The following is a 12,920-nucleotide window of genomic DNA, read 5'->3' on the forward strand; positions in this document are numbered from 1 at the left end:
ATTTGCAGTCGCTCAGCGCAGTGGAGGGGGGGCGGTATTTGCAGTCGCTCAGCGCAGTGGGGGGGGCGGTATTTGAAGTCGCTCAGCGCAGGGGGGGTGCGGTATTTGCAGTCGCTTAGCGCAGGGGTGGGTGCGGTATTCGCACTCGCTCAGCGCAGGGGGGGGTGCGGTATTCGCAGTCGCTCAGCGCAGTGGGGGGTGCGGTATTTGCAGTCGCTCAGCGCAGGGAGGGGTGCGGTATTTGCAGTCGCTCAGCGCAGTGGAGGGGGTGCGGTATTTGCAGTCGCTCAGCGCAGTGGGGGGGGTGCGGTATTTGCAGTCGCTCAGCGCAGTGGAGGGGGGGCGGTATTTGCAGTCGCTCAGCGCAGGGGGGGGCGCATTATTCGCAGTCACTCAGCGCAGTGGAGGGGGCGGTATTTGCAGTCGCTCAGCGCAGTGGAGGGGGCGGTATTTGCAGTCGCTCAGCGCAGGGAGGGGGCGGTATTCGCAGTCGCTCAGCGCAGGGGGGGGTGCGGTATTCGCAGTCGCTCAGCGCAGTGGGGGGGTGCGGTATTTGCAGTCGCTCAGCGCAGAGGGGGGGTGCGGTATTCGCAGTCGCTCAGCGCAGAGGGGGGGTGCGGTATTCGCAGTCGCTCAGCGCAGTGGGGGGGGCGGTATTTGCAGTCGCTCAGCGCAGTGGGGGGGGCGGTATTTGAAGTCGCTCAGCGCAGGGGGGGTGCGGTATTTGCAGTCGCTTAGCGCAGGGGTGGGTGCGGTATTCGCACTCGCTCAGCGCAGGGGGGGGTGCGGTATTCGCAGTCGCTCAGCGCAGTTTAGGGGGGGCGGTATTTGCAGTCGCTCAGCGCAGTGGAGGGGGCGGTATTCGCAGTCGCTCAGCGCAGTGGAGGGGGCGGTATTTGCAGTCGCTCAGCGCAGTGGGGGGGCGGTATTTGAAGTCGCTCAGCGCAGGGGGGGTGCGGTATTTGCAGTCGCTCAGCGCAGGGGGGGGGCGGTATTTGAAGTCGCTCAGCGCAGGGGGGGGGGGCGGTATTCGAAGTCGCTCAGCGCAGGGGGGGTGCGGTATTCGCAGTCGCTCAGCGCAGTGGGGGGGCGGTATTCGCAGTCGCTCAGCGCAGTGGGGGGGCGGTATTCGCAGTCGCTCAGCGCAGAGGGGGGGTGCGGTATTCGCAGTCGCTCAGCGCAGTGGAGGGGGCGGTATTCGCAGTCGCTCAGCGCAGAGGGGGGGTGCGGTATTCGCAGTCGCTCAGCGCAGAGGGGGGGTGCGGTATTCGCAGTCGCTCAGCGCAGTGGGGGGGGCGGTATTTGCAGTCGCTCAGCGCAGTGGGGGGGGCGGTATTTGCAGTCGCTCAGCGCAGTGGAGGGGGCGGTATTTGCAGTCGCTCAGCGCAGGGAGGGGGCGGTATTCGCAGTCGCTCAGCGCAGGGGGGGGTGCGGTATTCGCAGTCGCTCAGCGCAGTGGGGGGGTGCGGTATTCGCAGTCGCTCAGCGCAGAGGGGGGGTGCGGTATTCGCAGTCGCTCAGCGCAGTGGGGGGGGCGGTATTTGCAGTCGCTCAGCGCAGTGGGGGGGGCGGTATTTGAAGTCGCTCAGTGCAGGGGGGGTGCGGTATTTGCAGTCGCTTAGCGCAGGGGTGGGTGCGGTATTCGCACTCGCTCAGCGCAGGGGTGGGTGCGGTATTCGCACTCGCTCAGCGCAGTGGAGGGGGCGGTATTTGCAGTCGCTCAGCGCAGTGGAGGGGGCGGTATTTGCAGTCGCTCAGCGCAGTGGAGGGGGCGGTATTCGCAGTCGCTCAGCGCAGTGGAGGGGGCGGTATTTGCAGTCGCTCAGCGCAGGGGGGGGGGCGGTATTTGAAGTCGCTCAGCGCAGGGGGGGTGCGGTATTTGAAGTCGCTCAGCGCAGGGGGGGGTGCGGTATTCGCAGTCGCTCAGCGCAGTGGGGGGGCGGTATTCGCAGTCGCTCAGCGCAGGGAGGGGGCGGTATTCGCAGTCGCTCAGCGCAGGGGGGGGTGCGGTATTCGCAGTCGCTCAGCGCAGTGGGGGGGTGCGGTATTTGCAGTCGCTCAGCGCAGAGGGGGGGGTGCGGTATTCGCAGTCGCTCAGCGCAGAGGGGGGGTGCGGTATTCGCAGTCGCTCAGCGCAGTGGGTGGGGCGGTATTTGCAGTCGCTCAGCGCAGTGGGGGGGGGCGGTATTTGAAGTCGCTCAGCGCAGGGGGGGTGCGGTATTTGCAGTCGCTTAGCGCAGGGGTGGGTGCGGTATTCGCACTCGCTCAGCGCAGGGGGGGGTGCGGTATTCGCAGTCGCTCAGCGCAGTTTAGGGGGGGCGGTATTTGCAGTCGCTCAGCGCAGTGGAGGGGGCGGTATTCGCAGTCGCTCAGCGCAGTGGAGGGGGCGGTATTTGCAGTCGCTCAGCGCAGTGGGGGGGCGGTATTTGCAGTCGCTCAGCGCAGTGGGGGGGCGGTATTTGAAGTCGCTCAGCGCAGGGGGGGGGGCGGTATTTGAAGTCGCTCAGCGCAGGGGGGGTGCGGTATTTGAAGTCGCTCAGCGCAGGGGGGGTGCGGTATTTGCAGTCGCTCAGCGCAGTGGGGGGGCGGTATTCGCAGTCGCTCAGCGCAGTGGGGGGGCGGTATTCGCAGTCGCTCAGCGCAGAGGGGGGGTGCGGTATTCGCAGTCGCTCAGCGCAGTGGAGGGGGCGGTATTCGCAGTCGCTCAGCGCAGGGGGGGGGGGTGGTATTCGCTGTCGCTCAGCGCAGAGGGGGGGTGCGGTATTCGCAGTCGCTCAGCGCAGAGGGGGGGTGCGGTATTCGCAGTCGCTCAGCGCAGAGGGGGGGTGCGGTATTCGCAGTCGCTCAGCGCAGTGGGGGGGGCGGTATTTGCAGTCGCTCAGCGCAGTGGGGGGGGCGGTATTTGCAGTCGCTCAGCGCAGTGGAGGGGGCGGTATTTGCAGTCGCTCAGCGCAGGGAGGGGGCGGTATTCGCAGTCGCTCAGCGCAGGGGGGGGTGCGGTATTCGCAGTCGCTCAGCGCAGTGGGGGGGTGCGGTATTTGCAGTCGCTCAGCGCAGAGGGGGGGTGCGGTATTCGCAGTCGCTCAGCGCAGAGGGGGGGTGCGGTATTCGCAGTCGCTCAGCGCAGTGGGGGGGGCGGTATTTGCAGTCGCTCAGCGCAGTGGGGGGGGCGGTATTTGAAGTCGCTCAGCGCAGGGGGGGTGCGGTATTTGCAGTCGCTTAGCGCAGGGGTGGGTGCGGTATTCGCACTCGCTCAGCGCAGGGGGGGGTGCGGTATTCGCAGTCGCTCAGCGCAGTTTAGGGGGGGCGGTATTTGCAGTCGCTCAGCGCAGTGGAGGGGGCGGTATTCGCAGTCGCTCAGCGCAGTGGAGGGGGCGGTATTTGCAGTCGCTCAGCGCAGGGGGGGGGCGGTATTTGAAGTCGCTCAGCGCAGGGGGGGTGCGGTATTCGAAGTCGCTCAGCGCAGGGGGGGGTGCGGTATTCGCAGTCGCTCAGCGCAGTGGGGGGGCGGTATTCGCAGTCGCTCAGCGCAGTGGGGGGGCGGTATTCGCAGTCGCTCAGCGCAGTGGAGGGGGCGGTATTCGCAGTCGCTCAGCGCAGAGGGGGGGTGCGGTATTCGCAGTCGCTCAGCGCAGAGGGGGGGTGCGGTATTCGCAGTCGCTCAGCGCAGTGGGGGGGGCGGTATTTGAAGTCGCTCAGCGCAGGGGGGGTGCGGTATTTGCAGTCGCTTAGCGCGGGGGGGGTGCGGTATTCGCAGTCGGTCAGCGCAGTGGGGGGGCGGTATTTGCAGTTGCTCAGCGCAGTGGGGGGGGCGGTATTTGAAGTCGCTCAGCGCAGGGGGGGTGCGGTATTCGCAGTCGCTCAGCGCAGGGGGGGTGCGGTATTCGCAGTCGCTCAGCGCAGGGGGGGGGTGCGGTATTCGCAGTCGCTCAGCGCAGAGGGGGGGTGCGGTATTCGCAGTCGCTCAGCGCAGTGGGGGGGGCGGTATTCGCAGTCGCTCAGCGCAGTGGGGGGGGCGGTATTCGCAGTCGCTCAGCGCAGGGAGGGGGCGGTATTCGCAGTCGCTCAGCGCAGGGGGGGGTGCGGTATTCGCAGTCGCTCAGCGCAGTGGGGGGGTGCGGTATTTGCAGTCGCTCAGCGCAGAGGGGGGGTGCGGTATTCGCTGTCGCTCAGCGCAGAGGGGGGGTGCGGTATTCGCAGTCGCTCAGCGCAGAGGGGGGGTGCGGTATTCGCAGTCGCTCAGCGCAGAGGGGGGGTGCGGTATTCGCAGTCGCTCAGCGCAGTGGGGGGGGCGGTATTTGCAGTCGCTCAGCGCAGTGGGGGGGGCGGTATTTGCAGTCGCTCAGCGCAGTGGAGGGGGCGGTATTTGCAGTCGCTCAGCGCAGGGAGGGGGCGGTATTCGCAGTCGCTCAGCGCAGGGGGGGGTGCGGTATTCGCAGTCGCTCAGCGCAGTGGGGGGGTGCGGTATTTGCAGTCGCTCAGCGCAGAGGGGGGGTGCGGTATTCGCAGTCGCTCAGCGCAGAGGGGGGGTGCGGTATTCGCAGTCGCTCAGCGCAGTGGGGGGGGCGGTATTTGCAGTCGCTCAGCGCAGTGGGGGGGGCGGTATTTGAAGTCGCTCAGCGCAGGGGGGGTGCGGTATTTGCAGTCGCTTAGCGCAGGGGTGGGTGCGGTATTCGCACTCGCTCAGCGCAGGGGGGGGTGCGGTATTCGCAGTCGCTCAGCGCAGTTTAGGGGGGGCGGTATTTGCAGTCGCTCAGCGCAGTGGAGGGGGCGGTATTCGCAGTCGCTCAGCGCAGTGGAGGGGGCGGTATTTGCAGTCGCTCAGCGCAGGGGGGGGGGCGGTATTTGAAGTCGCTCAGCGCAGGGGGGGTGCGGTATTCGAAGTCGCTCAGCGCAGGGGGGGGTGCGGTATTCGCAGTCGCTCAGCGCAGTGGGGGGGCGGTATTCGCAGTCGCTCAGCGCAGTGGGGGGGCGGTATTCGCAGTCGCTCAGCGCAGTGGAGGGGGCGGTATTCGCAGTCGCTCAGCGCAGAGGGGGGGTGCGGTATTCGCAGTCGCTCAGCGCAGAGGGGGGGTGCGGTATTCGCAGTCGCTCAGCGCAGTGGGGGGGGCGGTATTTGAAGTCGCTCAGCGCAGGGGGGGTGCGGTATTTGCAGTCGCTTAGCGCGGGGGGGGTGCGGTATTCGCAGTCGGTCAGCGCAGTGGGGGGGCGGTATTTGCAGTTGCTCAGCGCAGTGGGGGGGGGCGGTATTTGAAGTCGCTCAGCGCAGGGGGGGTGCGGTATTCGCAGTCGCTCAGCGCAGGGGGGGTGCGGTATTCGCAGTCGCTCAGCGCAGGGGGGGGGTGCGGTATTCGCAGTCGCTCAGCGCAGAGGGGGGGTGCGGTATTCGCAGTCGCTCAGCGCAGTGGGGGGGGCGGTATTTGCAGTCGCTCAGCGCAGTGGGGGGGGCGGTATTTGCAGTCGCTCAGCGCAGGGAGGGGGCGGTATTCGCAGTCGCTCAGCGCAGGGGGGGGTGCGGTATTCGCAGTCGCTCAGCGCAGTGGGGGGGTGCGGTATTTGCAGTCGCTCAGCGCAGAGGGGGGGTGCGGTATTCGCAGTCGCTCAGCGCAGAGGGGGGGTGCGGTATTCGCAGTCGCTCAGCGCAGTGGGGGGGGCGGTATTTGCAGTCGCTCAGCGCAGTGGGGGGGGGCGGTATTTGAAGTCGCTCAGCGCAGGGGGGGTGCGGTATTTGCAGTCGCTTAGCGCAGGGGTGGGTGCGGTATTCGCACTCGCTCAGCGCAGGGGGGGGTGCGGTATTCGCAGTCGCTCAGCGCAGTTTAGGGGGGGCGGTATTTGCAGTCGCTCAGCGCAGTGGAGGGGGCGGTATTCGCAGTCGCTCAGCGCAGTGGAGGGGGCGGTATTTGCAGTCGCTCAGCGCAGGGGGGGGGCGGTATTTGAAGTCGCTCAGCGCAGGGGGGGTGCGGTATTCGAAGTCGCTCAGCGCAGGGGGGGGTGCGGTATTCGCAGTCGCTCAGCGCAGTGGGGGGGCGGTATTCGCAGTCGCTCAGCGCAGTGGGGGGGCGGTATTCGCAGTCGCTCAGCGCAGTGGAGGGGGCGGTATTCGCAGTCGCTCAGCGCAGAGGGGGGGTGCGGTATTCGCAGTCGCTCAGCGCAGAGGGGGGGTGCGGTATTCGCAGTCGCTCAGCGCAGTGGGGGGGCGGTATTTGAAGTCGCTCAGCGCAGGGGGGGTGCGGTATTTGCAGTCGCTTAGCGCGGGGGGTGTGCGGTATTCGCAGTCGGTCAGCGCAGTGGGGGGGCGGTATTTGCAGTTGCTCAGCGCAGTGGGGGGGGCGGTATTTGAAGTCGCTCAGCGCAGGGGGGGTGCGGTATTTGCAGTCGCTTAGCGCAGGGGGGGTGCGGTATTCGCAGTCGCTCAGCGCAGGGGGGGTGCGGTATTCGCAGTCGCTCAGCGCAGGGGGGGGCGGTATTCGCAGTCGCTCAGCGCAGAGGGGGGGGTGCGGTATTCGCAGTCGCTCAGCGCAGAGGGGGGGTGCGGTATTCGCAGTCGCTCAGCGCAGTGGGGGGGGCGGTATTTGAAGTCGCTCAGCGCAGGGGGGGTGCCGTATTTGCAGTCGCTTAGCGCGGGGGGGTGCGGTATTCGCAGTCGCTCAGCGCAGTGGGGGGGCGGTATTTGCAGTCGCTCAGCGCAGTGGGGGGGGCGGTATTTGAAGTCGCTCAGCGCAGGGGGGGTGCGGTATTTGCAGTCGCTCAGCGCAGGGGGGGTGCGGTATTCGCAGTCGCTCAGCGCAGGGGGGGGTGCGGTATTCGCAGTCGCTCAGCGCAGGGGGGGGTGCGGTATTCGCAGTCGCTCAGCGCAGAGGGGGGGTGCGGTATTCGCAGTCGCTTAGCGCAGGGGGGGGGGTGCGGTATTTGAAGTCGCTCAGCGCAGGGGGGGTGCGGTATTTGCAGTCGCTTAGCGTGGGGGGGTGCGGTATTCGCAGTCGCTCAGCGCAGTGGAGGGGGCGGTATTCGCAGTCGCTCAGCGCAGTTTAGGGGGGGCGGTATTTGCAGTCGCTCAGCGCAGTGGAGGGGGCGGTATTCGCAGTCGCTCAGCGCAGGGGGGGGTGCGGTATTCGCAGTCGCTTAGCGCAGGGGGGGGGGTGCGGTATTCGCGGTCGCTCAGCGCAGGGGGGGGGGCGCAGTATTCGCAGTCGCTCAGCACAGCATGTGCACGAGCTGCAGTTGATGTACGGAACATCGTATTTTTGAATAGCGCAAACATTCCTGCTTTGGCAGCGCAGCTCCCTTCCAAGCACCATCGAATTACGGGAAAGTACGAAGTGGAGAGCACGCCAGCCTGGGAGCAAGTCAAGCAGATTCCCTGGGTTCCGAGCAGCCCATTTCGGTTAGTCCTTTGCAGACTGTACAGTCACCTCACCTATTTTTAGACGTGTTCCCTCCTGTGTCCCCTCAGTGTGTCTTTCCTGTTTGCCATCGTATGTGGCTATTTATCGACGCCAGATGTTTGCAAGCGAGAGCCCCTCCCTGACTCACTCTCCCCCTGCTCAGGTCAGAGTCCCTTGGATGTGACATTAAATCCACGTCCGTCGGACGCCTTTTCTGCCACTTTCTGGGTGGATCACCGTCAATCCTCCTATGTTTTCTGCCATTCTTAGTTCCTCACACCCACCATCACACCCTGTATTCCTGGAGATCACCATTTACCAACCCCTCCACCTGTCTGAGTGCAGCCTCCTATGGGGAGGAACACTGAGGCTGTTTTAAGAACAGTGCCACACAACTGTTTAAAGCCCAGATGTGAAGGATGCTATTGGCTAAATGGGGACTTAGAGAGGCTGCATGTAACTATGATAATTATTTGGCCTCCTAGACACTGTCATTAACTCCCCTATTCATTTCCCAGCAGCTTTAGTGATCCCAAGGTTTGAGGAGCTTGGTTTTCTATGTCTGAAAGATGCCGCCCCCTGCAATACCATGCCCCCAGAGTCACTAATTAACTCAATACAGATTCCTCCTTGGGGTACATGATAAGGCTCAGCACAAACGCCAGCAGACCTGACAGCCCTGGGCTCTCCCACGGAGATGCAAAGGCAACGCTCCACTCACCAGCCTGTCTGCAGTGCGTTGGAGGAGGTTCTGCACGTCCGTTCTGTGGCTGATATCCTCCCAGTAGGACGAGAGCACCACCACGGGCTTCACGTTGCCCCACGGGAGGTAGTAATACTGGCAACCTGAGGGACAGAACACATTCGTATCTGGCTGTGTGTGCGGGATGACACCTGCAACCGACTGGCCCATGGACAGAGAAAGGGGCAGAGGCCTGCTGCATTGTGCTCTTTGACCTGAAGGGCAAAGGTTTTAGCCTTGGTTCCCTCCGTGTGTGAAGCAATGAGATGAATTATAATCCAATCACCCTTGGTATGAAACAAGATGTCGAGTGCAACTCGAACTGTTGTAAGAAACCCACAGCTATGTAGGTGCCACTATGCTGGGGCCAGCTGGGACCTCCTGAGATCAGAAAAAGGTTCTGCTACAAAAGCGCAGGCCCCGGCATCTAAAGGGGAGTCTCCATTATGTGTCATTATTGGGCCTATGACTCATACTTGAACAGTTCTGATTTCCTGCAGAGGAGGGCAGCAGTACACGCACACACAATCAGTTCATTGCAGTCACAGTAACAGCTTACACATCTGTCACACCATTTATACCCCCGAACCCTACACGCACCGAAACCACTCCACCCACCACAGCAATGCAGCCACTGCTGGGGTGCACCAGAGGGCAGCTGAGTCCCCTGCAACACCACTCAACAGTTTCGGCTGGGGAGTGAAGAGGAATACCACATCCAACTAAAACAAAATTAGTTGGAAATTTTAGGCAGGCAGAATGCAATTGCCCAAGATGGAACGTGGCCGGGACAGCAACCCTAAACACTGCAAAAATGGCCATGGCATCCTGGATGGCCCTGAGCACCCAAGGAGTTCTGCACAGCTAGAGGAGATGGAAGGGGGAGGTACATTTTACTCAGGGGTGCGGGCTTTTGAAGGTATCCCAAAAAAGGAACATCCAATAGTGGTAGGGTGGCCAGGTGTCCGGATTTCAACTGGAATGCCCAGTCGAAAAGGGACCCTGGTGGCGGTGCTGATCAGACCATTAAAAGTCCAGTCGGTGACACAATGGAGCCAAGGCAGGCTCCTGGAAGCGGCAGCATGTCACCCCTCTCTCTGGCTCCTATGCATAGGAGGCCTCCGCAAGCTGCTCCCGTCCCAAGCACCAGCTCTGCAGCTGCCATTGGCCAGGAACCATGGCCAATGGGAGCTGTGGGGGTGGTGCCTGTGGATGGGACAGCGTGTAGAGCCGCCTGGCCACGCCTCCACCTAGGAGCCAAAGCGGGGACATGCCGCTGCTTCCGGGAGCTGCTTGAGGTAAGCACCACCCGGAGCCTGCACCCCTGTCCCCCTCCTGTGCCCCAACCCCCTGCCCCAGCCCTGATCCCCCTCTGGTCCTCTGAACCCCTCGATCCCAGCCCCACTCCAGAGTCCACACCCCCAGCCAGAGCCTTCACACACACCCCAATGCCCCAATCCCCTACCCTGATCCCCCTCCTGCACTCCAAATCCCTCGATCCCAGCCCGGAGCACCCTCCTGCACCCCAAGCCTTCATCCCCAGCCCCACTCTAGAGCCCACACCCACAGCTGAAACCCTCACCCACCCCCCATGTCCCAACCCCCTGCCCCAGCCCTGATCCCCCTCCTGCCCATCCAAACCCCTCAGTCCCAGCCCAGAGCACCCTCCTACACCCCAAGCCCCTCATCCCCAGCCCCACCCCAGAGTCTGCACCGTCAGCCAGAGCCCTCATCCCCCCCAGCACCCCAAACCCCTGCCCCAGCTGAGCCCCCTCCTGCACTCCGAACCCCTCAGCCCCAGCCCGGAGCCCCCTCCTGCACCCTAAATCCCTCATCCTGGACCTACACCAGAGCCCGCCCCCCAACCCGGAGCCCTCACCCCACCCCCAATTCCCTGAGCCAGCCCGGTGAAAATGAGCGAGTGAGTGAGGGTGGGAAGAGTGGGGGGGGGGGCTGGAGTGAGCAGAGGCGGGGCCTCTGAGAGGGGCGGGGCAGGGGGTGTGGAAAGGGTGTTCGGTTTTGTGCAAGTAGCAAGTTGGCAACTCTAAATAGCGGAACACGGGGCGTGTGTATTAGAGATAAGCAAGCTCCATGATCTCAGGTCAATCGGCGTCAGAGGGTGAGCTGGGCCTGTGACGGGGCAGGGCTCTGGCCTTCACCTGAGCCAGGCCACCCTGGTTCCCACGGTACAGCAGCGCAGAGGTGCTGTGACAGGCTTGCAGGGAGCAGGAAGGCCAGGAAACCTGCCAGGATTCAGGCGGTTTCCTCGGCCCGTCGTATCGGGGGCATTGCCTCTGGGGGGCTGTAGTCACAGGGTCCCCTTGGGCTCGACCCGGTTTGAGGAGCGGCCTCCTTGCCACGCCCCTTTCCCCGTGCCCGCGCCTCACCGTCAAACACGGCCCCGCTGTACTGCGTGGCGGAGGCCAGCGGCAGGCACGTGTTGTCGAACTTGTTGCCGTAGTTGCCGATGCTGACTTCGAACTGGACGGCGGCGTCGACGTCCTGCAGCATGCTGGCCGCGTAGAAGGCGGCGAAGAGGCAGTACTTACGCCGTCGCAGGTGCTTCTGCAACACACAGAGCCGGCCCCGTGGGAGGAGCCGCGGCCCGGGGCCTCTCCCAGCCAAACCCTCGCCCACTCCCGCATGCGCCGGGTCCCGGGATGGCGTGGAAAGGGCAGGGAGGAGCAGCTGAAGGCCAGCATGCAAGAGAGCTGCCCCTCTCTCCCCACACGAAGGGGGAGACAGGAGGGGACAGGGAGGGATGAGGGGTTTGGACCCTACTCCACCCCTCACCCAGGAAGTGGGCAAGGAGAGTCACCCAACAGATCTTCTGATGTAAGTGAAACCCACTGCTGCACATGGCTGGAATGCCCTCCGGCTGGAGAGCATGGGGCTAAGCCCACCCTGGCTGCATGATTAGCCCCACCTGAGAGAAATTAGGTGACCCCAGGGTAAAAGGCAGCCAGAAGAGGCAGACAGCTCCAGAGACTGCAGGGAGCAAGACGGTTCTGCAGGGCCCTGAGTCAGCAGGGGAAAAGCGCAAGCAGGAGAAAGCTTTCCTGACAGGGAGACCCAGGAGAGACCCTGCCGAAGGAGCTGGGCAGAAACCGGGCTGCAGGCTGCACCAGTTTGCATTTCACTCATTGTGTTGGTGTACTGTGGGGCGGGACACTGACCTAGGGCTGGAGCCCAGAGAGCCGGTAGGCACCTGAGGACTAAGTGGGATCCCTTCTGGAGACCATTTGAACTGGCAGTTCACAAAGGGCCCTGGAAGAGACAGGACGGCCCCAGGCACAGGGCCCCAGAGGGCGACCTCTCTCCATATGAGGGGTGGCCAAGAGGCAGCAGACGACCACATACCCTCAATGCCCGAGTCAGCAAGGAGATGAGTCTGCGACAGCAGCTGGCTAGCAGGGAGAGCCTTTTGGCTCCAACTGTGCAGCAACAGGCTTTAGTTCAGGAGGCTGCAGGTTCAGTGCCCAGCTCTGCCAATTACCAACCCTGTGATTTATAGCCAGCATGATGCTTGGGTCCTCGGAAGTGCTTCAGCAAGGATGCCCACATACCTCTACCCGTAGAATATCGTCAGGCGGGATGTCCTCCAACTTCTGCTCAATATGTTCCACCAGTTTTGTCTCCAGCTCCATCAGCAACCTGCCCCGAAAGGCCACGCCCTCTCCCTTAGAGTTAGATAAGAAGAAAGTGCTGTTACCAAGATGGCCGCATCACAGATAGGCTCCCACTGGAGTCTATGGGAGCTTTGCCGTTGATTTAGTTCAGTTCAAGAGGAGCAGGATCGGGCAACCTATTTATGCAGCCCCTTACAGATGTAAAGCAGACAATGTTATTTTTTGCCCCTCAGCTTATGCTCAAATGCCAAAATGTACTTGCCAAGAGGGGTGGTAATTTCCTGTAGGTGCAACGGATCCTGTTTAGATCTGGGAGAAGAGCAGCTTTTTCAATTCAGTAGCAGTTGTGAAAAAATCAAAAGAGTTTCCATCTGGGTCAAACCGACTGAAAATTTTGGGAATTTTTTGTGAAACGAAAACGTCCTTTTGGGAGCTTTCCCACAACCGGGGTAAGTGTCCTAAGCACTCAGCTAAAGACTATTTGGGGAAACTGGGCCAGCAACAGCAGCAGCATCTCCTCCTCCTCCGCCACCGCCTGCTTTGTGAGTGGCTGAACCGATTTGCAACCAGATCGTGAATAGTTTTACGTCGACCAAAGCTGCATTTTTTGGCAAACTATTCTTCCAAAAAATATAACCCAGCTCCAATCCTAGTACCGATTAATGAAAGTTTGGGATAATGAGAGTGTTTCACTTTGCAAAGAAGAATTTTGGAAAACTGAACCACCACAGCTTCACCTTTCCCATGTTGAGTTCCTCGTAGGGATCTGGAAACCCGGTAAATTCCCTCGGGCTGCCGTAAAGGTTTACGTAACAGGGTCCAAATGTCGGCAGGAATCCCAGCCCGTCGTCCACTAGGAGACCACAGGGAGCAATTGGTTACTGAACCACTACAACAGCACTTCTAATTAATGCATAAAAAGAGAACGAGCACTGAGAAAACTATAGCATATCCCTCTAACTACAGAGTTACGGGTCCAATGGGTGCTAAGGGCAGGAACACGATCCCTTGTGGACTAGACTCTGTTATTATCCTAGAATCACAGAATCATAGGACTGGAAGGGACCTCGAGAGGGCATCTAGTCCAGTCCCCTGCACTCAAGGCAGGACTAAGGATTATCTAGACCCTCCCTGACAGGGGTTTGCCAAACCTGGTCTTAAAAA

General features: G+C 62.2%; 1 protein-coding gene across 4 annotated transcripts in view; it reads right to left on the reverse strand.

Annotated features, from left to right (window-relative positions):
* Nucleotides 1-12,920, reverse strand: part of DYSF (dysferlin) — a 307,503-nt gene that overhangs the window by 183,347 nt on the left and 111,236 nt on the right. For all 4 annotated transcript variants that reach the window (XM_073343024.2, XM_073343025.2, XM_073343023.2 and 1 more), the window contains exons 17-20: nt 12,494-12,609; nt 11,694-11,807; nt 10,515-10,692; nt 8,107-8,231 (exon numbers count right to left, since the gene is read on the reverse strand). In XM_073343024.2, coding sequence (XP_073199125.2) covers nt 8,107-8,231; nt 10,515-10,692; nt 11,694-11,807; nt 12,494-12,609 — 533 coding nt within the window. The remainder of the gene's footprint in view (nt 1-8,106; nt 8,232-10,514; nt 10,693-11,693; nt 11,808-12,493; nt 12,610-12,920) is intronic.

This window comes from Lepidochelys kempii, chromosome 4, assembly GCF_965140285.1.
Source record: "Lepidochelys kempii isolate rLepKem1 chromosome 4, rLepKem1.hap1, whole genome shotgun sequence".
In the NCBI taxonomy this organism is placed as follows: Eukaryota; Metazoa; Chordata; order Testudines; family Cheloniidae; genus Lepidochelys; species Lepidochelys kempii.